This window comes from Pleurodeles waltl, chromosome 6 (genome assembly GCF_031143425.1).
Source record: "Pleurodeles waltl isolate 20211129_DDA chromosome 6, aPleWal1.hap1.20221129, whole genome shotgun sequence".
NCBI classification, from domain to species: Eukaryota; Metazoa; Chordata; class Amphibia; order Caudata; family Salamandridae; genus Pleurodeles; species Pleurodeles waltl.
In genome coordinates, this window is record NC_090445.1 from 1,123,171,717 (window position 1) to 1,123,196,657 (window position 24,941).

Here is a 24,941-nt window from a genome sequence, read left to right on the forward strand (position 1 = left end):
ATTGTGATTGAAAATATCTTTTCTTTTTTTCCAAACCAACGGCTTTTAAGGTTTTGGATTCATTCTTCATACATTCCATTTCCTCATCTGTAAATTCATAATTTTCAATAGTTTTTCTAGCTTTAAAGTTATAAACATAAACCAATAGGCTTGACGAAGTGGTGTTCCATGACAGTATGAAGTTACTGTTAAATCTGCAGAATCTACTGTTGCACTAATAGACCGGTGGGAAATTATGTGACCCTCCAAGACAATTTCCAAAAAATCTCTCCTTGGGAATATCATTTACGATGGCACGAAAAGCTCCCATAAGGCTTTATCGTATCTACCTAGCAGTGCTGAGACAAGATGTTTTGAAAGCTACAGCGGCCGAACTACAGATCTTCCTCTCCACTGTACCTACCTTGTTAAATTATTTTTCTGGTGGAACTGGTGTTTCAGGCACTGAAGCATGCCTATTTCTGACAGCTTATTCAATGTTCAAATCCAGTTTGGGTTCATTTCTGAGGTAGATTGGGTCTTGATCTAATGGTATATATTTTTAGAAAAGTCTAGGTATAGCTGGCTGTACCACAGCTGATGCTATAATGTTATCTTCAGTTAATTCAGCAAAGTCTGGGACCAAATTAAGATACGATCTTGGTGAAACTTTGGGTTGTAATGTCTCCATGATACCAGATACTGCTGCTGGCCCGCTCCCCCGCCTTAGAATCCCTCGCACCCCTTTTGCCAATCCGGCCCTCACCAGGTCACCTACGGCACCCTCGCAGCAGCCCCGGTGACCTCAGGGCCACCAGGGTCAGGTAGGAAAATGCCGGATGAGGGCAAGCCACGGACTTCGGCTAAAATGCGGCTGCCATGTTGGCTTGCCTAGCCACACCCCCTATAAAAGGACTTAGCCTATCTTGCTTTTCACTCACAGTTAATAATATTCTTACTGGTTGCACACTGGGTTATAAAATACAAATGGAAAATAAGAAATTAAAAACTTCCTACCGGAAAGGGCTCTGCACCTTCTTGGATCACAAAGCCTTCGATAACATGCGTCAGGATTTGGGGTTTCACAATGGCCTGAGGTGGTTTGTTCTCACCGTTCTGGGGGGTAGTGCCAGCAACGGTCGAGGTGGAATTTCCGTTTCCTGATGTCATGCCGGTGCTGCTGAGGTTATTATGTGCATGAACAGCTTCTCGGGCCACCTCTATTTTGAGGAAGAAAAAACGTAAGACATGAGCAATGACAATAGAACAGGAGTCGTATAAAAATAAGATAAACATAGCAGAACCAATTAAAAGACAATGTCATCCCCATTAGAGGTTATACGACAAAGGAAGAATGGTCTTGAACAGATTGATGGAGAGAAAGCAGAAGAAGATGGACCATACTACTGGGAAGGAAATGATTGCAAAGGAAAGACAAAACATACCAAAGTAAGCGAGCTAGCACATGAGAAGCAGTAGTACTGTACAAACTAGAGAAAACCAGAATGCCTAAGGGTACACACATTACAATACTCATAAAGTTATAATAAAACAGTAGTATGAAAGAGCAAGAGATGTAGTAGAATAGAAAGAGTTTATAAGAGCACAAAAGAAGATATACACGGTCATTGGTAAACCAGCACTTCCTGAAACACCAGTAAAGCTCTGCCGGCCTTTCAGAGGCACTGATCTGTCGAGAGCTCCCAATAACCTACAGCTACTTCTGTAGCTAGTGGGGAGGGGGGGGGGGGGGGAGGGGGAAGAGCTAGAGACTGAGTACCGGATAAAAAGAAAATATGTCCTGTGTTGATAGAAGATGAGCTTGAAAAGAGCGAGACTAAATGTGAGCTACAAATGGATTGTAAGGTGATTATAGAACAGATTCACAAATATTTTTCTAGAAGCAAGTTGCATCTACTCATAGAAAAAAGGTTTTGAATTGCGCCCTTCGAGCTTCAGAGCAGTAAAAACAGACATTTAATAATACTCCAGCATTGCTGTCCTATGTAACTTATAACCACTGAGCTCTACACCAAATACTGGACTATGTTGCCCTACAGAATGATCCACAATTTTTGGGGTTGAGCCTGCGAGTGCATACACGAGCATGTGTGTCTCGCATGAGAGAGACTGTTGTGTACAGTAAAGGGCTTGGAGCCGCCTGTCGCTCACCATTTGTTGGCTTGCGTGACACTCTTCATCACAGCCTCGTAATTCGTCACTGCAGGCCTGACATCACTTCATTCCTCTCTGTGGAGCAAAAACCAAGCACTGATTCATTCAACTTAAGCAGTGCCTGGCCGCTGCTCCCAGCGCGATCGAGGTACTATTTTGTTCTTTTTAACTTATACTGCGGGGCAAACAAAAGGCTTGTGAATGGCAAGCACGTGCCCAGCAGGACAAACACTGCAAAGTTTTAATTTTTAAAGCTAATTTCCTTTTACTTTGCTAAGTCGTCTTTTCTCCCTTTCCACTCATGTTTTCTTTTGCTTTTGCTCGTGGACGTTATTTTCAAAGGATAACCTTGTTTGAAATATTGTAAAGCGACATTGTTTCTTTACTATGTGTAATTTCTCAAATGATGCTCTAACACATAATTGGGCAGAAAACTCCAATCAGCCCTGTAAGGAAATGCCTCCTTGGCATGGTTGCCCCCTGACTTTTTGCCTTTGCTGATGCTATGTTTACAATTGAAAGTGTGCTGAGGCCTGCTAACCAGGCCCCAGCACCAGTGTTCTTTCCCTAACCTGTACTTTTGTATCCACAATTGGCAGACCCTGGCATCCAGATAAGTCCCTTGTAACTGGTACTTCTAGTACCAAGGGCCCTGATGCCAAGGAAGGTCTCTAAGGGCTGCAGCATGTCTTATGCCACCCTGGAGACCTCTCACTCAGCACAGACACACTGCTTGCCAGCTTGTGTGTGCTAGTGAGGACAAAACGAGTAAGTCGACATGGCACTCCCCTCAGGGTGCCATGCCAGCCTCTCACTGCCTATGCAGTATAGGTAAGACACCCCTCTAGCAGGCCTTACAGCCCTAAGGCAGGGTGCACTATACCATAGGTGAGGGTACCAGTGCATGAGCATGGTACCCCTACAGTGTCTAAACAAAACCTTAGACATTGTAAGTGCAGGGTAGCCATAAGAGTATATGGTCTGGGAGTCTGTCAAACACGAACTCCACAGCACCATAATGGCTACACTGAAAACTGGGAAGTTTGGTATCAAACTTCTCAGCACAATAAATGCACACTGATGCCAGTGTACATTTTATTGTAAAATACACCACAGAGGGCACCTTAGAGGTGCCCCCTGAAACTTAACCGACTATCTGTGTAGGCTGACTAGTTTTAGCAGCCTGCCACAAACCGAGACATGTTGCTGGCCCCATGGGGAGAGTGCCTTTGTCACTCTGAGGCCAGTAACAAAGCCTGCACTGGGTGGAGATGCTAACACCTCTCCCAGGCAGGAATTGTCACACCTGGCGGTGAGCCTCAAAGGCTCACCTCCTTTGTGCCAACCCAGCAGGACACTCCAGCTAGTGGAGTTGCCCGCCCCCTCCGGCCAGGCCCCACTTTTGGCGGCAAGGCCGGAGAAAATAATGAGAATAACAAGGAGGAGTCACTGGCCAGTCAGGACAGCCCCTAAGGTGTCCTGAGCTGAGGTGACTCTAACTTTTAGAAATCCTCCATCTTGCAGATGGAGGATTCCCCCAATAGGGTTAGGATTGTGACCCCCTCCCCTTGGGAGGAGGCACAAAGAGGGTGTACCCACCCTCAGGGCTAGTAGCCATTGGCTACTAACCCCCCAGACCTAAACACGCCCTTAAATTTAGTATTTAAGGGCTACCCTGAACCCTAGAAAATTAGATTCCTGCAACAAGAAGAAGGACTGCCCAGCTGAAAACCCCTGCAGCGGAAGACCAGAAGACGACAACTGCCTTGGCTCCAGAAACTCACCGGCCTGTCTCCTGCCTTCCAAAGATCCTGCTCCAGCGACGCCTTCCGAAGGGACCAGCGACCTCGACATCCTCTGAGGACTGCCCCTGCTTCGAAAAGACAAGAAACTCCCGAGGACAGCGGACCTGCTCCAAGAAAAGCTGCAACTTTGTTTCCAGCAACTTTAAAGATCCCTGCAAGCTCCCCGCAAGAAGCGTGAGACTTGCAACACTGCACCCGGCGACCCCGACTCGGCTGGTGGAGATCCGACGCCTCAGGAGGGACCCCAGGACTACTCTGATACTGTGAGTACCAAAACCTGTCCCCCCTGAGCCCCCACAGCGCCGCCTGCAGAGGGAATCCCGAGGCTTCCCCTGACCGCGACTCCTTGAATCCAAAGTCCCGACACCTGGGAGAGACCCTGCACCCGCAGCCCCCAGGACCTGAAGGACCGGACTTTCACTGGAGGAGTGACCCCCAGGAGTCCCTCTCCCTTGACCAAGTGGAGGTTTCCCCGAGGAACCCCCCCCTTGCCTGCCTGCAGCGCTGAAGAGATCCCTAGATCTCCCATTGACTTCCATTACAAACCCGACGCTTGTTTCTACACTGCACCCGGCCGCCCCCGCGCCGCTGAGGGTGAAATTTCTGTGTGGACTTGTGTCCCCCCCGGTGCCCTACAAAACCCCCCTGGTCTGCCCTCCGAAGACGCGGGTACTTACCTGCAAGCAGACCGGAACCGGGGCACCCCCTTCCCTCCATTCTAGCCTATGTGTTTTGGGCACCACTTTGAACTCTGCACCTGACCGGCCCTGAGCTGCTGGTGTGGTGACTTTGGGGTTGCTCTGAACCCCCAACGGTGGGCTACCTTGGACCAAGAACTGAACCCTGTAAGTGTCTTACTTACCTGGAAAAACTAATCAAAACTTACCTCCCCTAGGAACTGTGAAAATTGCACTAAGTGTCCACTTTTAAAACAGCTATTTGTCAATAACTTGAAAAGTATACATGCAATTTTGATGATTTGAAGTTCCTAAAGTACTTACCTGCAATACCTTTCGAATGAGCTATTACATGTAGAATTTGAACCTGTGGTTCTTAAAATAAACTAAGAAAAGATATTTTTCTATATAAAAACCTATTGGCTGGATTTGTCTCTGAGTGTGTGTACCTCATTTATTGTCTATGTGTATGTACAACAAATGCTTAACACTACTCCTTGGATAAGCCTACTGCTCGACCACACTACCACAAAATAGAGCATTAGTATTATCTATTTTTACCACTATTTTACCTCTAAGGGGAACCCTTGGACTCTGTGCATGCTATTCCTTACTTTGAAATAGCACATACAGAGCCAACTTCCTACATTGGTGGATCAGCGGTGGGGTACAAGACTTTGCATTTGCTGGACTACTCAGCCAATACCTGATCACACGACAAATTCCAAAATTGTCATTAGAAATTGATTTTTGCAATTTGAAAAGTTTTCTAAATTCTTAAAAGACCTGCTAGGGCCTTGTGTTAGATCCTGGTTAGCATTTCTTTTAGAGTTTAAAAGTTTGTTAAAAGTTTGAATTAGATTCTAGAACCAGTTTTAGTTTCTTAAAAAGTATTCCAACTTTTAGAAGCATAATGTCTAGCACAGATGTGAATGTGGTGGAACTCGACACCACACCTTACCTCCATCTACAGATGAGAGAGCTAAGGTCACTCTGTAAACTAAAGAAAATAGCAATGGGCCCCAAACCTACCAAAGTACAGCTCCAGGAGCTTTTGGCAGAGTTTGAAAAGGCCAACCCCTCTGAGGATGGCAACTCAGAGGATGAAGATAGTGACTTGGAGGGAAATTCCCCCCCTCCAGTCCTACTTAGGGAGAGCAGGGCTTCTCAAGCCCTGACTCCACAAATAATAGTCAGAGATGCTGGTTCCCTCACAGGAGGGACCAACAACTCTGAAATCACTGAGGATAACTCCAGTGAAGAGGACATCCAGTTAGCCAGGATGGCCAAAAGATTGGCTTTGGAAAGACAGATCCTAGCCATAGAGAGGGAAAGACAAGAGATGGGCCTAGGACCCATCAATGGTGGCAGCAATATAAATAGGGTCAGAGATTCTCCTGACATGTTGAAAATCCCCAAAGGGATTGTAACTAAATATGAAGATGGTGATGACATCACCAAATGGTTCACAGCTTTTGAGAGGGCTTGTGTAACCAGAAAAGTGAACAAATCTCACTGGGGTGCTCTCCTTTGGGAAATGTTCACAGGAAAGTGTAGGGATAGACTCCTCACACTCTCTGGACAAGATGCAGAATCTTATGACCTCATGAAGGGTACCCTGATTGAGGGCTTTGGATTCTCCACTGAGGAGTACAGGATTAGGTTCAGGGGGGCTCAAAAATCCTCGAGCCAGACCTGGGTTGACTTTGTTGACTACTCAGTGAAAACACTAGATGGTTGGATTCAAGGCAGTGGTGTAAGTAATTATGATGGGCTGTACAATTTATTTGTGAAGGAACACCTGTTAAGTAATTGTTTCAATGATAAACTGCATCAGCATCTGGTAGACCTAGGACCAATTTCTCCCCAAGAATTGGGAAAGAAGGCGGACCATTGGGTCAAGACAAGGGTGTCCAAGACTTCAACAGGGGGTGACCAAAAGAAAGGGGTCACAAAGACTCCCCAGCAGAAGGGTGATGAGACAACCAAAACTAAAAATAGTAAAGAGTCTTCTACAGGCCCCCAAAAACCTGCACAGGAGGGTGGGCCCAGAGCCTCTTCACAAAACAATGGGTACAAGGGTAAAAACTTTGATCCCAAAAAGGCCTGGTGTCATAGCTGTAAACAGCATGGACACCAAACTGGAGACAAGGCCTGTCCCAAGAAAGGTTCCACTCCAAACTCCCATCCAGGTAACACTGGTATGGCTAGTCTCCAAGTGGGATCAACAGTGTGCCCAGAGCAAATCAGGGTCCACACTGAAGCTACTCTAGTTTCTGAGGGTGGGGTGGATTTAGCCACACTAGCTGTCTGGCCGCCTAACATGCAAAAATACAGACAGCAACTCTTAATTAATGGGACTAGAATAGAGGGCCTGAGGGATACAGGTGCCAGTGTCACCATGGTGACAGAGAAACTGGTTTCCCCTGGCCAATACCTGACTGGAAAAACTTACACAGTCACCAACGCTGACAATCAGAGAAAAGTACATCCCATGGCAATGGTTACTTTAGAATGGGGAGGGGTCAATGGCCTGAAACAGGTGGTGGTCTCCTCAAATATCCCAGTGGACTGTCTGCTTGGAAATGACCTGGAGTCCTCAGCATGGGCTGAGGTAGAACTAAAAACCCATGCAGCAATGCTGGGTATCCCTGAACTGGTGTGTGTGAAAACAAGAGCACAATGCAAGGCACAGGGTGAAAAAGTAGAGCTGGAGTCTGGAAAAATGGCCCAGCCTACCAAGAGAACAGGAAAGTCAGTTGGGAAACCAACTGCAACACAGCCAAAGAAAGGGAACCTCTCTTCTCAGGAAGAAGTTCTGCCCTCTGAGGGAACTGAGCCTTTGGAGCTTGAACCTTATCAGGTTGAGCTCTTAGGCCCAGGGGGACCCTCAAGGGAAGAGCTGTGTAAGGGACAAGAAACCTGTCCCTCTCTTGAAGGCCTTAGGCAGCAAGCTGCTGAAGAGTCCAAAGGCAAGAAAAATGGAACACATAGGGTCTATTGGGAAGATGGGCTCCTGTACACTGAGGCCAGAGACCCCAAACCTGGTGCCACTAGGAGAGTGGTAGTGCCTCAACTGTTCAGAGAGTTCATCCTAACATTGGCCCATGACATTCCCCTTGCTGGACATTTGGGACAAACCAAGACGTGGGAGAGGTTAGTCAACCACTTCTACTGGCCCAATATGTCCAACATGGTTAAGGAGTTTTGCCTCTCCTGCCCCACCTGTCAAGCCAGTGGTAAGACAGGTGGGCATCCAAAGGCCCCCCTCATTCCACTTCCTGTGGTGGGGGTGCCCTTTGAAAGAGTGGGTGTGGACATAGTTGGTCCACTGGAACCTCCCACAGCCTCAGGAAATATGTATATCCTGGTAGTAGTGGATCATGCTACCAGGTATCCTGAAGCTATTCCCCTTAGGTCGACTACTGCCCCTGCAGTAGCCAAGGCCCTCATTGGTATCTTTACCAGAGTGGGTTTCCCTAAGGAGGTGGTGTCTGACAGAGGTGCCAACTTCATGTCAGCATACCTAAAGCACATGTGGAATGAGTGTGGAGTGACTTATAAATTCACTACACCTTACCATCCACAAACTAATGGCTTAGTTGAGAGATTCAACAAGACATTAAAGGGCATGATCATGGGGCTCCCAGAAAAACTCAAAAGGAGATGGGATGTCCTCCTGCCATGTCTGCTTTTCGCTTACAGGGAGGTACCACAGAAGGGAGTAGGGTTCTCACCCTTTGAACTTCTGTTTGGTCATCCTGTAAGGGGACCACTTGCCCTTGTTAAAGAAGGCTGGGAGAGACCTCTCCATGAGCCTAAACAGGACATAGTGGACTATGTACTTGGCCTTCGCTCTAGAATGGCAGAGTACATGGAAAAGGCAACCAAAAACCTTGAGGCCAGCCAACAGCTCCAGAAGTTTTGGTATGACCAAAAGGCTGCACTGGTTGAGTTCCAACCAGGGCAGAAAGTCTGGGTTCTGGAGCCTGTGGCTCCCAGGGCACTCCAGGACAAATGGAGTGGCCCTTACCCAGTACTAGAGAGGAAGAGTCAGGTCACCTACTTGGTGGACCTGGGCACAAGCAGGAGCCCCAAGAGGGTGATCCATGTGAACCGCCTTAAGCTCTTCCATGACAGGGCTGATGTGAATCTGTTAATGGTAACAGATGAGGATCAGGAAGCAGAGAGTGAACCTCTCCCTGATCTTCTGTCATCAGACCCAAAAGATGGCACAGTAGATGGAGTGATCTACTCAGACACCCTCTCTGGCCAACAGCAGGCTGATTGTAGGAGAGTCCTACAACAGTTTCCTGAGCTTTTCTCCCTAACCCCTGGTCAGACCCACCTGTGTACCCATGATGTGGACACAGGAGACAGCATGCCTGTCAAGAACAAAATCTTCAGACAGTCTGACCATGTTAAGGAAAGCATCAAGGTGGAAGTCCACAAGATGCTGGAATTGGGAGTGATTGAGCGCTCTGACAGCCCCTGGGCTAGCCCAGTGGTCTTAGTCCCCAAACCTCACACCAAAGAGGGAAAGAAAGAGATGAGGTTTTGTGTGGACTACAGAGGGCTCAATTCTGTCACCAAGACAGATGCCCATCCAATTCCAAGAGCTGATGAGCTCATTGATAAATTAGGTGCTGCCAAATTTCTAAGTACCTTTGACTTGACAGCAGGGTACTGGCAAATAAAAATGGCACCTGGAGCAAAAGAAAAGACAGCATTCTCCACACCTGATGGGCATTATCAGTTTACTGTTATGCCCTTTGGTTTAAAGAATGCCCCTGCCACCTTCCAAAGGTTGGTGAATCAAGTCCTTGCTGGCTTGGAGTCCTTTAGCACAGCTTATCTTGATGATATTGCTGTCTTTAGCTCCACCTGGCAGGATCACCTGGTCCACCTGAGAAAGGTTTTGAAGGCTCTGCAATCTGCAGGCCTCTCTATCAAGGCATCCAAATGCCAGATAGGGCAGGGAACTGTGGTTTACTTGGGACACCTTGTAGGTGGAGGCCAAGTTCAGCCACTCCAACCCAAGATCCAGACTATTCTGGACTGGGTAGCTCCAAAAACCCAGACTCAAGTCAGGGCATTCCTTGGCTTGACTGGGTACTACAGGAGGTTTGTGAAGGGATATGGATCCATTGTGACAGCCCTCACTGAACTCACCTCCAAGAAAATGCCCAAGAAAGTAAACTGGACTGTGGACTGCCAACTGGCCTTTGACACCCTGAAACAGGCAATGTGCTCAGCACCAGTTCTCAAAGCTCCAGATTATTCTAAGCAGTTCATTGTGCAGACTGATGCCTCTGAACATGGGATAGGGGCAGTTTTGTCCCAAACAAATGATGATGGCCTTGACCAGCCTGTTGCTTTCATTAGCAGGAGGTTACTCCCCAGGGAGCAGCGTTGGAGTGCCATTGAGAGGGAGGCCTTTGCTGTGGTTTGGTCCCTGAAGAAGCTGAGACCATACCTCTTTGGGACTCACTTCCTAGTTCAAACTGACCACAGACCTCTCAAATGGCTGATGCAAATGAAAGGTGAAAATCCTAAACTGTTAGAGGTGGTCCATCTCCCTACAGGGAATGGACTTTATAGTGGAACACAGACCTGGGACTGCCCATGCCAATGCAGATGGCCTTTCCAGGTTCTTCCACTTAGAAAATGAAGACTCTCTTGGGAAAGGTTAGTCTCATCCTCTTTCGTTTGGGGGGGGGTTGTGTAAGGAAATGCCTCCTTGGCATGGTTGCCCCCTGACTTTTTGCCTTTGCTGATGCTATGTTTACAATTGAAAGTGTGCTGAGGCCTGCTAACCAGGCCCCAGCACCAGTGTTCTTTCCCTAACCTGTACTTTTGTATCCACAATTGGCAGACCCTGGCATCCAGATAAGTCCCTTGTAACTGGTACTTCTAGTACCAAGGGCCCTGATGCCAAGGAAGGTCTCTAAGGGCTGCAGCATGTCTTATGCCACCCTGGAGACCTCTCACTCAGCACAGACACACTGCTTGCCAGCTTGTGTGTGCTAGTGAGGACAAAACGAGTAAGTCGACATGGCACTCCCCTCAGGGTGCCATGCCAGCCTCTCACTGCCTATGCAGTATAGGTAAGACACCCCTCTAGCAGGCCTTACAGCCCTAAGGCAGGGTGCACTATACCATAGGTGAGGGTACCAGTGCATGAGCATGGTACCCCTACAGTGTCTAAACAAAACCTTAGACATTGTAAGTGCAGGGTAGCCATAAGAGTATATGGTCTGGGAGTCTGTCAAACACGAACTCCACAGCACCATAATGGCTACACTGAAAACTGGGAAGTTTGGTATCAAACTTCTCAGCACAATAAATGCACACTGATGCCAGTGTACATTTTATTGTAAAATACACCACAGAGGGCACCTTAGAGGTGCCCCCTGAAACTTAACCGACTATCTGTGTAGGCTGACTAGTTTTAGCAGCCTGCCACAAACCGAGACATGTTGCTGGCCCCATGGGGAGAGTGCCTTTGTCACTCTGAGGCCAGTAACAAAGCCTGCACTGGGTGGAGATGCTAACACCTCTCCCAGGCAGGAATTGTCACACCTGGCGGTGAGCCTCAAAGGCTCACCTCCTTTGTGCCAACCCAGCAGGACACTCCAGCTAGTGGAGTTGCCCGCCCCCTCCGGCCAGGCCCCACTTTTGGCGGCAAGGCCGGAGAAAATAATGAGAATAACAAGGAGGAGTCACTGGCCAGTCAGGACAGCCCCTAAGGTGTCCTGAGCTGAGGTGACTCTAACTTTTAGAAATCCTCCATCTTGCAGATGGAGGATTCCCCCAATAGGGTTAGGATTGTGACCCCCTCCCCTTGGGAGGAGGCACAAAGAGGGTGTACCCACCCTCAGGGCTAGTAGCCATTGGCTACTAACCCCCCAGACCTAAACACGCCCTTAAATTTAGTATTTAAGGGCTACCCTGAACCCTAGAAAATTAGATTCCTGCAACAAGAAGAAGGACTGCCCAGCTGAAAACCCCTGCAGCGGAAGACCAGAAGACGACAACTGCCTTGGCTCCAGAAACTCACCGGCCTGTCTCCTGCCTTCCAAAGATCCTGCTCCAGCGACGCCTTCCGAAGGGACCAGCGACCTCGACATCCTCTGAGGACTGCCCCTGCTTCGAAAAGACAAGAAACTCCCGAGGACAGCGGACCTGCTCCAAGAAAAGCTGCAACTTTGTTTCCAGCAACTTTAAAGATCCCTGCAAGCTCCCCGCAAGAAGCGTGAGACTTGCAACACTGCACCCGGCGACCCCGACTCGGCTGGTGGAGATCCGACGCCTCAGGAGGGACCCCAGGACTACTCTGATACTGTGAGTACCAAAACCTGTCCCCCCTGAGCCCCCACAGCGCCGCCTGCAGAGGGAATCCCGAGGCTTCCCCTGACCGCGACTCCTTGAATCCAAAGTCCCGACACCTGGGAGAGACCCTGCACCCGCAGCCCCCAGGACCTGAAGGACCGGACTTTCACTGGAGGAGTGACCCCCAGGAGTCCCTCTCCCTTGACCAAGTGGAGGTTTCCCCGAGGAACCCCCCCCTTGCCTGCCTGCAGCGCTGAAGAGATCCCTAGATCTCCCATTGACTTCCATTACAAACCCGACGCTTGTTTCTACACTGCACCCGGCCGCCCCCGCGCCGCTGAGGGTGAAATTTCTGTGTGGACTTGTGTCCCCCCCGGTGCCCTACAAAACCCCCCTGGTCTGCCCTCCGAAGACGCGGGTACTTACCTGCAAGCAGACCGGAACCGGGGCACCCCCTTCCCTCCATTCTAGCCTATGTGTTTTGGGCACCACTTTGAACTCTGCACCTGACCGGCCCTGAGCTGCTGGTGTGGTGACTTTGGGGTTGCTCTGAACCCCCAACGGTGGGCTACCTTGGACCAAGAACTGAACCCTGTAAGTGTCTTACTTACCTGGAAAAACTAATCAAAACTTACCTCCCCTAGGAACTGTGAAAATTGCACTAAGTGTCCACTTTTAAAACAGCTATTTGTCAATAACTTGAAAAGTATACATGCAATTTTGATGATTTGAAGTTCCTAAAGTACTTACCTGCAATACCTTTCGAATGAGCTATTACATGTAGAATTTGAACCTGTGGTTCTTAAAATAAACTAAGAAAAGATATTTTTCTATATAAAAACCTATTGGCTGGATTTGTCTCTGAGTGTGTGTACCTCATTTATTGTCTATGTGTATGTACAACAAATGCTTAACACTACTCCTTGGATAAGCCTACTGCTCGACCACACTACCACAAAATAGAGCATTAGTATTATCTATTTTTACCACTATTTTACCTCTAAGGGGAACCCTTGGACTCTGTGCATGCTATTCCTTACTTTGAAATAGCACATACAGAGCCAACTTCCTACAAGCCCCACTACAATCAACCCACCTTATCCCACACCAATCCACCCTACCCCAATCCAAACCGCTCACCCCAATCCAATCCATCCCACCCCATTCCAATCTATCCTACTCATATTTCACAACACTCTAATCCAAAACAATATGCCCCACTCCCATCAGCCCCTCTCCAATCCAAAACAATCTGTCCCAATCAAATCCACCCTACTGCAATCCAAAACAATCTTCCCCACTCCAGTCTGCCACACTCCAATCCAAAACAATATGACCACTTCAATCCACTTTACCCCAGTCCAATCTGTTCCACTCTCATCCAATCTACCCACCAATCCAATCCACCCACCAACCAACCCAATCCACCCTAATACAATCCACCCCACTCCACTCCAATCCAAAACAATCTGCCCTACTCCAATCTAAAACAAACTGTCACACCCAAACCAAAACAATCTACCTCACTTTACCAAAACAATCTGCCCCACTCCAATCCAAAACAATCTACCACACGCCAATCCGCCCCACTCCAATCCCAAGCACCTCACTCCAATTCAATTTACTACAATCCAGTCCACCCCACACCAATCCAATCCCCCCTCATCCAGCCCAGTACAATCTATCCCACTCCATTCCAATTCACCTCACCCCACCCCAATCCACTCCACTCCACTCCAATCCAATCAACCCCACCCCATTCCAATTCAATCCATCCAATCCCACCCAATCCAAACCACCCCACTCCAATCCGCCCCACCCCACCCCTAGAGTGGTGTAAGGCCGAAGTTCTAACGCTTTGTCAAGAAGAGGTCTGAGGTTTGCACAGGCTCCCCATAGCAGCATCATTGGTCACCCTGCTACAGGATTTGCAAGCATTTAAAGAAGCCCTTGCAGATTGATTATCACACGCTATGACCACACAGGAGACATCATCACACTACTTACTGCCACCATGCTCTCCCTGTTGCATGTGCTTCTTGATTCCATGATATTTGACCTAATTGTCGGGATGTACACAGCAGGAGATGAGGGAACACAAGAAACATTCCTATGGCAGATTGATACAGATGTTTTTTTGGGGGGTGGGGGGTGAATGGAAGAATTATCATTCAAAATGGAGTGATTGTGGTGGTGTGAAAAGTTTTACTGTCATGATTAAATGTTAGATACTGTTTGCATAAAATTCTGCTTACTAAACTACTGACATTGATGATGCTAAACGAAACCTGTGAGAGGTACTGTTTGTTACTATGTATTGTACTGTACTAATCTGACAAAAATCAATAAAATTGATTTAAAAAAAAAAAGAAATCCAATCCACCCCACTCCAATCCACCCCCTCCAGCTCACTTGCACTCCCATCCACTCCATTTCAATCCACCCCACCTCACTCCAATCCACCCGCTCTATCCCACTCCAAACCATTCCACTCTAATCCATACAGCCTGTCCCACTCCAATCCAACCCAGCCCATCTACCCCAGTTCAGTCCACCCCAAAACACTCCACCAAATCCAATCCACCCACCTCAATCCAACCCATCCCACTGCAGCCAACCACACCCCAATCCAAACCACCGCACTCACTCCAATCCACCCAATTCCAATACATCCCCCAAGTTCAGTCCATCCGACTCCAATCCATCCAGCCCACCCCAATTTTAATCCACCCCACCCCAATCCACCTCACCCCAGTTCAGTCCACCCCACTCCTATTCAATCCATCCCACCTCAGTGCTCTCCACCCCTCTCCAATCCATCCCAACACACTCCACCGAAACAGATCCACCCCAATCCCATTCATTCCACTGCAGCCAACCACCCCCCAATCCAATCCATCCCATTTCAATTCATCCCACTCCAAGCCACCCCAATCCACCAACTCTATCCCAATCCAATCCACCCCAATCCAGCCTACCCCACACAAATCCACCCCAATCCAATCCACCCCACTCCAACCCATCCAATACCTCAGTTCATTCCAACACTCAATCCAGTCCACACACCCCAATCCAGTCCATCTCACTGCAGTCACCACACACCAATCTAATCCACACCATTTCAATTCACCCCACTCCAAGTCACCCCAATCCGCCACACTCACTCCAATCCACCCTATCCCAATCCAACCCACCCCCATACCAGTCCACCCTACTCTTATCCATTCAGGTCGCCCCAATCCAAACTACTCCATTTCAATCCATCCTACTCTAATCAACTCTACCCCAATCCACACCATTCCATTCCATTCCAGTTCAGTTCAGTCCACCCCACTCCAATCCATTCATTTGCACTCCAATCGAATCCATCCATCCAACTGCACTCCAATCCACCCAACCTCACTTCAATTCACCCCACTCCAATCCACCCGAACACAATCCATCAAATCAAATCCATCCCACCCCAATCCAATCTACCTCATCCCATTTCAACCCACCACACTCCAATCCACCCACTCTAGCCCAATCCAATTCACCCACTGCAGTTCAGTCTACCTCACTCCAATCCAACCTGACCCATCCAGCCCACTCAAATCCACTGCACTCAATTAATTAAACTCCAATGCAATCCACCCCACTCTACTTCAATCCAATTCACCTCAATCCACTCCAACCCATTCCACCAAACTCCACTCTACGACACTCTCTGCCACTTAACTCTACTCCCCTCCTACTCAACACTTTCCTCTTCCACTCTACGACATTCCAACAAATCCACTCTACAACACTCTACTCCCCCACTCCACTAACTGTTATCCATGCTGAACAGCAGCCAAACTGGTGTACAATGTGGCAAAACACATTGCCATAGTCAATAGCTCTTGTATAGGCGAGACATATTGGCTTTGCCAATGCTTGTATTACTTTGGAATACACGTATTGGTACACTATTCGAGTTTTGTGTAAATATGCCCTTTTAATTTTACCTGGTACCAGCAGAAGCTGTTGTGGTAATATGTTTTTGGTTTGTAAATGAGCATCACAAATGCACACTCTCCTACATTGCCAATTCAAATTTATCCTCACAGAGCTCTACTGTTCATTTCCTTTGGGTAAGGATAACAAGAATACAGATATACAAAAGTAAACTAACCCCAAGGTTGGGGAACCATCACTGGTCTGGATCACGCACATGACAAGTAGTCAATTAACCATTAGAAGTCATAAATAGCGGTTGAAAAGATATGGCAACACATTCTTTTGAGCAATTTTCCAAACCTCCTATGCCTTCCATATGGGCCAAATTACATTCAAGACCCCATCAACCGCCAAAAGGCACTAGAAACCAGTTACAAACCAGTGCTCTTAATGGCCCCATCAGCCACATAATGTGCAATAAAATGCTACAATACAAGACTACAAATCCTGTTCAGCTATGAGTGCTTTCTTCTTGTCCTTGGGTTAACTATCTGGTAACATGGTGTAAGGAAATGCCTCCTTGGCATGGTTGCCCCCTGACTTTTTGCCTTTGCTGATGCTATGTTTACAATTGAAAGTGTGCTGAGGCCTGCTAACCAGGCCCCAGCACCAGTGTTCTTTCCCTAACCTGTACTTTTGTATCCACAATTGGCAGACCCTGGCATCCAGATAAGTCCCTTGTAACTGGTACTTCTAGTACCAAGGGCCCTGATGCCAAGGAAGGTCTCTAAGGGCTGCAGCATGTCTTATGCCACCCTGGAGACCTCTCACTCAGCACAGACACACTGCTTGCCAGCTTGTGTGTGCTAGTGAGAACAAAACGAGTAAGTCGACATGGCACTCCCCTCAGGGTGCCATGCCAGCCTCTCACTGCCTATGCAGTATAGGTAAGACACCCCTCTAGCAGGCCTTACAGCCCTAAGGCAGGGTGCACTATACCATAGGTGAGGGTACCAGTGCATGAGCATGGTACCCCTACAGTGTCTAAACAAAACCTTAGACATTGTAAGTGCAGGGTAGCCATAAGAGTATATGGTCTGGGAGTCTGTCAAACACGAACTCCACAGCACCATAATGGCTACACTGAAAACTGGGAAGTTTGGTATCAAACTTCTCAGCACAATAAATGCACACTGATGCCAGTGTACATTTTATTGTAAAATACACCACAGAGGGCACCTTAGAGGTGCCCCCTGAAACTTAACCGACTGTCTGTGTAGGCTGACTAGTTCCAGCAGCCTGCCACACTAGAGACATGTTGCTGGCCCCATGGGGAGAGTGCCTTTGTCACTCTGAGGCCAGTAACAAAGCCTGCACTGGGTGGAGATGCTAACACCTCCCCCAGGCAGGAGCTGTAACACCTGGCGGTGAGCCTCAAAGGCTCACCCCTTTGTCACAGCCCAGCAGGACACTCCAGCTTAGTGGAGTTGCCCGTCCCCTCCGGCCACGGCCCCCACTTTTGGCGGCAAGGCTGGAGGGAACAAAGAAAGCAACAAGGAGGAGTCACTGACCAGTCAGGACAGCCCCTAAGGTGTCCTGAGCTGAGGTGACTCTGACTTTTAGAAATCCTCCATCTTGCAGATGGAGGATTCCCCCAATAGGGTTAGGATTGTGACCCCCTCCCCTTGGGAGGAGGCACAAAGAGGGTGTACCCACCCTCAGGGCTAGTAGCCATTGGCTACTAACCCCCCAGACCTAAACACGCCCTTAAATTTAGTATTTAAGGGCTACCCTGAACCCTAGAAAATTAGATTCCTGCAACTACAAGAAGAAGGACTGCCTAGCTGAAAACCCCTGCAGAGGAAGACCAGAAGACGACAACTGCCTTGGCTCCAGAAACTCACCGGCCTGTCTCCTGCCTTCCAAAGATCCTGCTCCAGCGACGCCTTCCAAAGGGACCAGCGACCTCGACATCCTCTGAGGACTGCCCCTGCTTCGAAAAGACAAGAAACTCCCGAGGACAGCGGACCTGCTCCAAGAAAAGCTGCAACTTTGTTTCCAGCAGCTTTAAAGAACCCTGCAAGCTCCCCGCAAAAGGCGTGAGACCTGCAACACTGCACCCGGCGACCCCGACTCGGCTGGTGGCGATCCAACACCTCAGGAGGGACCCCAGGACTACTCTAAGACTGTGAGTACAAAAACCTGTCCCCCCTGAGCCCCCACAGCGCCGCCTGCAGAGTCCCCTGACCGCGACTCTTTGAGTCCCAAGTCCCGACACCTGGGAGAGACCCTGCACCCGCAGCCCCCAGGACCTGGAGGACCGGACTTTCACTGGAGGAGTGACCCCCAGGAGTCCCTCTCCCTTGACCAAGTGGAGGTTTCCCCGAGGAACCCCCCCCCTTGCCTGCCTGCAGCGCTGAAGAGATCCCGAGATCTCCCATTGACTTCCATTACAAACCCGACGCTTGTTTCTACACTGCACCCGGCCGCCCCCGCGCTGCTGAGGGTGAAATTTCTGTGTGGGCTTGTGTCCCCCCCGGTGCCCTACAAAACCCCCCTGGTCTGCCCTCCGAAGACGCGGGTACTTACCTGCAAGCAGACCGGAACCGGGGCACCCCCTTCTCTCCATTCTAGCCTATGCGTTTTGGGCACCACTTTGAACTCTGCACCTGACCGGCCCTGAGCTGCTGGTGTGGTGACTTTGGGGTTGCTCTGAACCCCCAACGGTGGGCTACCTTGGACCAAGAACTAAGCCCTGTAAGTGTCTTACTTACCTGGTTAACCTAACAAATACTTACCTCCCCTAGGAACTGTGAAAATTGCACTAAGTGTCCACTTTTAAAACAGCTATTTGTGAATAACTTGAAAAGTATACATGCAATTTTGATGATTTGAAGTTCCTAAAGTACTTACCTGCAATACCTTTCGAATGAGATATTACATGTAGAATTTGAACCTGTGGTTCTTAAAATAAACTAAGAAAAGATATTTTTCTATATAAAAACCTATTGGCTGGATTTGTCTCTGAGTGTGTGTACTTCATTTATTGTCTATGTGTATGTACAACAAATGCTTAACACTACTCCATGGATAAGCCTACTGCTCGACCACACTACCACAAAATAGAGCATTAGTATTATCTCTTTTTGCCACTATCTTACCTCTAAGGGGAACCCTTGGACTCTGTGCATACTATTCCTTACTTTGAAATAGTGCATACAGAGCCAACTTCCTACATTGGTGGATCAGCGGTGGGGTACAAGACTTTGCATTTGCTGGACTACTCAGCCAATACCTGATCACATGACAAATTCCAAAATTGTCATTAGAAATTGATTTTTGCAATTTGAAATTTTTCTAAATTCTTAAAAGTCCTGCTAGGGCCTTGTGTGTTAAGTCCCTGTTTAGCATTGTCTTTTAGAGTTTAAAAGTTTGTTAAAAGTTTGAAATTAGATTCTAGAAACAGTTTTAGATTCTTTAAAAAGTCTTCCAACTTTTAGCAAAATAATGTCTGATACAGAGATGAATGTGGTGGAACTCGACACCACACCTTACCTCCATCTTAAGATGAGGGAGCTAAGGTCTCTCTGTAATATCAAAAAAATAACCATTGGCTCCAGACCTACCAAAATTCAGCTCCAGGAGCTGTTGGCAGAGTTTGAAAAAGCCAACCCCTCTGATGATGACCTCACAGAGGAAGAAATTAGTGACTTGGAGGCCAATGTCCCTCCTCCAGTCCTAAATAGGGAGAACAGGACCCCTCAAGTCCTGTCTCCAACTGTGTTAGTCAGAAATGGTGAGTCCCTCACAGGAGGGTCCCACATTTCTGAAATCACTGAGGATGCTCTCAGTGAAGATGACCTCCTGTTAGCCAGGATGGCCAAAAGATTGGCTTTGGAGAGACAGCTCCTAGCCATAGAAAGGGAAAGACAAGAGATGGGCCTAGGACCCATCAATGGTGGCAGCAATATAAATAGGGTCAGAGATTCTCCTGACATGTTAAAAATCCCCAAAGGGATTGTGACAAAATTTGAAGATGGTGATGACATCACCAAGTGGTTCACAGCTTTTGAGAGGGCTTGTGTAACCAGAAAAGTGAACAGATCTCACTGGGGTGCTCTCCTTTGGGAAATGTTCACTGGAAAGTGTAGGGATAGACTCCTCACACTCTCTGGAAAAGATGCAGAATCTTATGACCTCATGAAGGGTACCCTGATTGAGGGCTTTGGATTCTCCACTGAGGAGTACAGGATTAGGTTCAGGGGGGCTCAAAAATCCTCGAGCCAGACCTGGGTTGACTTTGTTGACTACTCAGTGAAAACACTAGATGGTTGGATTCAAGGCAGTGGTGTAAGTAATTATGATGGGCTGTACAATTTATTTGTAAAAGAACACCTGTTAAGTAATTGTTTCAATGATAAACTGCATCAGCATCTGGTAGACCTAGGACCAATTTCTCCCCAAGAATTGGGAAAGAAGGCGGACCATTGGGTCAAGACAAGGGTGTCCAAGACTTCAACAGGGGGTGACCAAAAGAAAGGGGTCACAAAGACTCCCCAGGGGAAGGGTGATGAGACAACCAAAACTAAAAATAGTAAAGAGTCTTCTACAGGCCCCCAAAAACCTGCACAGGAGGGTGGGCCCAGAGCCTCTTCACAAAACAATGGGTACAAGGGTAAAAACTTTGATCCCAAAAAGGCCTGGTGTCATAGCTGTAAACAGCATGGACACCAAACTGGAGACAAGGCCTGTCCCAAGAAAGGTTCCACTCCAAACTCCCATCCAGGTAACACTGGTATGGCTAGTCTCCAAGTGGGATCAACAGTGTGCCCAGAGCAAATCAGGGTCCACACTGAAGCTACTCTAGTTTCTGAGGGTGGGGTGGATTTAGCCACACTAGCTGTCTGGCCGCCTAACATGCAAAAATACAGACAGCAACTCTTAATTAATGGGACTAGAATAGAGGGCCTGAGGGATACAGGTGCCAGTGTCACCATGGTGACAGAGAAACTGGTTTCCCCTGGCCAATACCTGACTGGAAAAACTTACACAGTCACCAACGCTGACAATCAGAGAAAAGTACATCCCATGGCAATGGTTACTTTAGAATGGGGAGGGGTCAATGGCCTGAAACAGGTGGTGGTCTCCTCAAATATCCCAGTGGACTGTCTGCTTGGAAATGACCTGGAGTCCTCAGCATGGGCTGGGGTAGAACTAAAAACCCATGCAGCAATGCTGGGTATCCCTGAACTGGTGTGTGTGAAAACCAGAGCACAATGCAAGGCACAGGGTGAACAAGTAGAGCTGGAGTCTGGAAGAATGGCCCAGCCTACCAAGAGGAAAGGAAAGTCAGTTGGGAAACCAACTGCAACACAGCAAAAGAAAGGGAACCTCTCTTCTCAGGAAGAAGTTCTGCCCTCTGAGGGAACTGAGCCTTTGGAGCTTGAACCTTATCAGGTTGAGCTCTTAGGCCCAGGGGGACCCTCAAGGGAGGAGCTGTGTAAGGGACAAGAAACCTGTCCCTCTCTTGAAGGCCTTAGGCAGCAAGCTGCTGAAGAGTCCAAAGGCAAGAAAAATGGAACGCATAGGGTCTATTGGGAAGATGGACTCCTGTACACTGAGGCCAGAGACCCCAAACCTGGTGCCACTAGGAGAGTGGTAGTGCCTCAGCTGTTCAGAGAGTTCATCCTAACATTGGCCCATGACATTCCCCTTGCTGGACATTTGGGACAAACCAAGACGTGGGAGAGGTTAGTCAACCACTTCTACTGGCCCAATATGTCCAACATGGTTAAGGAGTTTTGCCTCTCCTGCCCCACCTGTCAAGCCAGTGGTAAGACAGGTGGGCATCCAAAGGCCCCCCTCATTCCACTTCCAGTGGTGGGGGTTCCCTTTGAAAGAGTGGGTGTGGACATAGTTGGTCCACTAGAACCTCCCACAGCCTCAGGAAATCTGTATATCCTGGTAGTAGTGGATCATGCTACCAGGTATCCTGAAGCTATTCCCCTTAGGTCGACTACTGCCCCTGCAGTAGCCAAGGCCCTCATTGGTATTTTTACCAGAGTGGGTTTCCCTAAGGAGGTGGTGTCTGACAGAGGTACCAACTTCATGTCAGCATACCTAAAGCACATGTGGAATGAGTGTGGAGTGACTTATAAATTCACTACACCCTACCATCCACAAACTAATGGCTTAGTTGAGAGATTCAACAAGACATTAAAGGGCATGATCATGGGGCTCCCAGAAAAACTCAAAAGGAGATGGGATGTCCTCTTGCCATGTCTGCTTTTCGCTTACAGAGAGGTGCCACAGAAGGGAGTAGGATTCTCACCCTTTGAACTTCTGTTTGGTCATCCTGTAAGGGGACCACTTGCTCTTGTTAAAGAAGGCTGGGAGAGACCTCTCAATGAGCCTAAACAAGACATAGTGGACTATGTACTTGGCCTTCGCTCTAGAATGGCAGAGTACATGGAAAAGGCAACCAAAAACCTTGAGGCCAGCCAACAACTCCAGAAGTTTTGGTATGACCAAAAGGCTGCACTGGTTGAGTTCCAACCAGGGCAGAAAGTCTGGGTTCTGGAGCCTGTGGCTCCCAGGGCACTCCAGGACAAATGGAGTGGCCCTTACCCAGTGCTAGAGAGGAAGAGTCAGGTCACCTACCTGGTGGACCTGGGCACAAGCAGGAGCCCCAAGAGGGTGATCCATGTGAACCGCCTTAAGCTCTTCCATGACAGGGCTGATGTGAATCTGTTAATGGTAACAGATGAGGATCAGGAGGCAGAGAGTGAACCTCTCCCTGATCTTCTGTCATCAGACCCAAAAGATGGCACAGTAGATGGAGTGATCTACTCAGACACCCTCTCTGGCCAACAGCAAGCTGATTGTAGGAGAGTCCTACAACAGTTTCCTGAACTCTTCTCCTTAACCCCTGGTCAGACACACCTGTGTACCCATGATGTGGACACAGGAGACAGCATGCCTGTCAAAAACAAAATCTTTAGACAATCTGACCATGTTAAGGAAAGCATCAAGGTGGAAGTCCACAAGATGCTGGAATTGGGAGTGATTGAGCGCTCTGACAGCCCCTGGGCTAGCCCAGTGGTCTTAGTCCCCAAACCTCACACCAAAGATGGGAAGAAAGAAATGAGGTTTTGTGTGGACTACAGAGGGCTCAACTCTGTCACCAAGACAGATGCCCATCCAATTCCAAGAGCTGATGAGCTCATTGATAAATTAGGTGCTGCCAAATTCCTAAGTACCTTTGACTTGACAGCAGGGTACTGGCAAATAAAAATGGCACCTGGAGCAAAAGAAAAGACAGCATTCTCCACACCTGATGGGCATTATCAGTTTACTGTTATGCCCTTTGGTTTAAAGAATGCCCCTGCCACCTTCCAAAGGTTGGTGAATCAAGTCCTTGCTGGCTTGGAGTCCTTTAGCACAGCTTATCTTGATGATATTGCTGTCTTTAGCTCCACCTGGCAGGATCACCTGGTCCACCTGAAGAAGGTTTTGAAGGCTCTGCAATCTGCAGGCCTCTCTATCAAGGCATCCAAATGCCAGATAGGGCAGGGAACTGTGGTTTACTTGGGCCACCTTGTAGGTGGAGGCCAAGTTCAGCCACTCCAACCCAAGATCCAGACTATTCTGGACTGGGTAGCTCCAAAAACCCAGACTCAAGTCAGGGCATTCCTTGGCTTGACTGGGTATTACAGGAGGTTTGTGAAGGGATATGGATCCATTGTGACAGCCCTCCCTGAACTCACCTCCAAGAAAATGCCCAAGAAAGTGAACTGGACTGTGGAATGCCAACAGGCCTTTGACACCCTGAAACAAGCAATGTGCTCAGCACCAGTTCTAAAAGCTCCAGATTATTCTAAGCAGTTCATTGTGCAGACTGATGCCTCTGAACATGGGATAGGGGCAGTTTTGTCCCAAACAAATGATGATGGCCTTGACCAGCCTGTTGCTTTCATTAGCAGGAGGTTACTCCCCAGGGAGCAGCGTTGGAGTGCCATTGAGAGGGAGGCCTTTGCTGTGGTTTGGTCCCTGAAGAAGCTGAGACCATACCTCTTTGGGACTCACTTCCTAGTTCAAACTGACCACAGACCTCTCAAATGGCTGATGCAAATGAAAGGTGAAAATCCTAAACTGTTGAGGTGGTCCATCTCCCTACAGGGAATGGACTTTATAGTGGAACACAGACCTGGGACTGCCCATGCCAATGCAGATGGCCTTTCCAGGTTCTTCCACTTAGAAAATGAAGACTCTCTTGGGAAAGGTTAGTCTCATCCTCTTTCGTTTGGGGGGGGGGGGTTGTGTAAGGAAATGCCTCCTTGGCATGGTTGCCCCCTGACTTTTTGCCTTTGCTGATGCTATGTTTACAATTGAAAGTGTGCTGAGGCCTGCTAACCAGGCCCCAGCACCAGTGTTCTTTCCCTAACCTGTACTTTTGTATCCACAATTGGCAGACCCTGGCATCCAGATAAGTCCCTTGTAACTGGTACTTCTAGTACCAAGGGCCCTGATGCCAAGGAAGGTCTCTAAGGGCTGCAGCATGTCTTATGCCACCCTGGAGACCTCTCACTCAGCACAGACACACTGCTTGCCAGCTTGTGTGTGCTAGTGAGAACAAAACGAGTAAGTCGACATGGCACTCCCCTCAGGGTGCCATGCCAGCCTCTCACTGCCTATGCAGTATAGGTAAGACACCCCTCTAGCAGGCCTTACAGCCCTAAGGCAGGGTGCACTATACCATAGGTGAGGGTACCAGTGCATGAGCATGGTACCCCTACAGTGTCTAAACAAAACCTTAGACATTGTAAGTGCAGGGTAGCCATAAGAGTATATGGTCTGGGAGTCTGTCAAACACGAACTCCACAGCACCATAATGGCTACACTGAAAACTGGGAAGTTTGGTATCAAACTTCTCAGCACAATAAATGCACACTGATGCCAGTGTACATTTTATTGTAAAATACACCACAGAGGGCACCTTAGAGGTGCCCCCTGAAACTTAACCGACTGTCTGTGTAGGCTGACTAGTTCCAGCAGC

General features: G+C 48.4%; 1 protein-coding gene across 10 annotated transcripts in view; it reads right to left on the reverse strand.

Annotated features, from left to right (window-relative positions):
• Positions 1-24,941, reverse strand: part of PHC2 (polyhomeotic homolog 2) — a 635,967-nt gene that overhangs the window by 119,711 nt on the left and 491,315 nt on the right. For all 10 annotated transcript variants that reach the window (XM_069240302.1, XM_069240300.1, XM_069240304.1 and 7 more), the window contains one exon: positions 997-1,199. In XM_069240302.1, the coding sequence (XP_069096403.1) occupies positions 997-1,199 (203 nt within the window). The remainder of the gene's footprint in view (positions 1-996; positions 1,200-24,941) is intronic.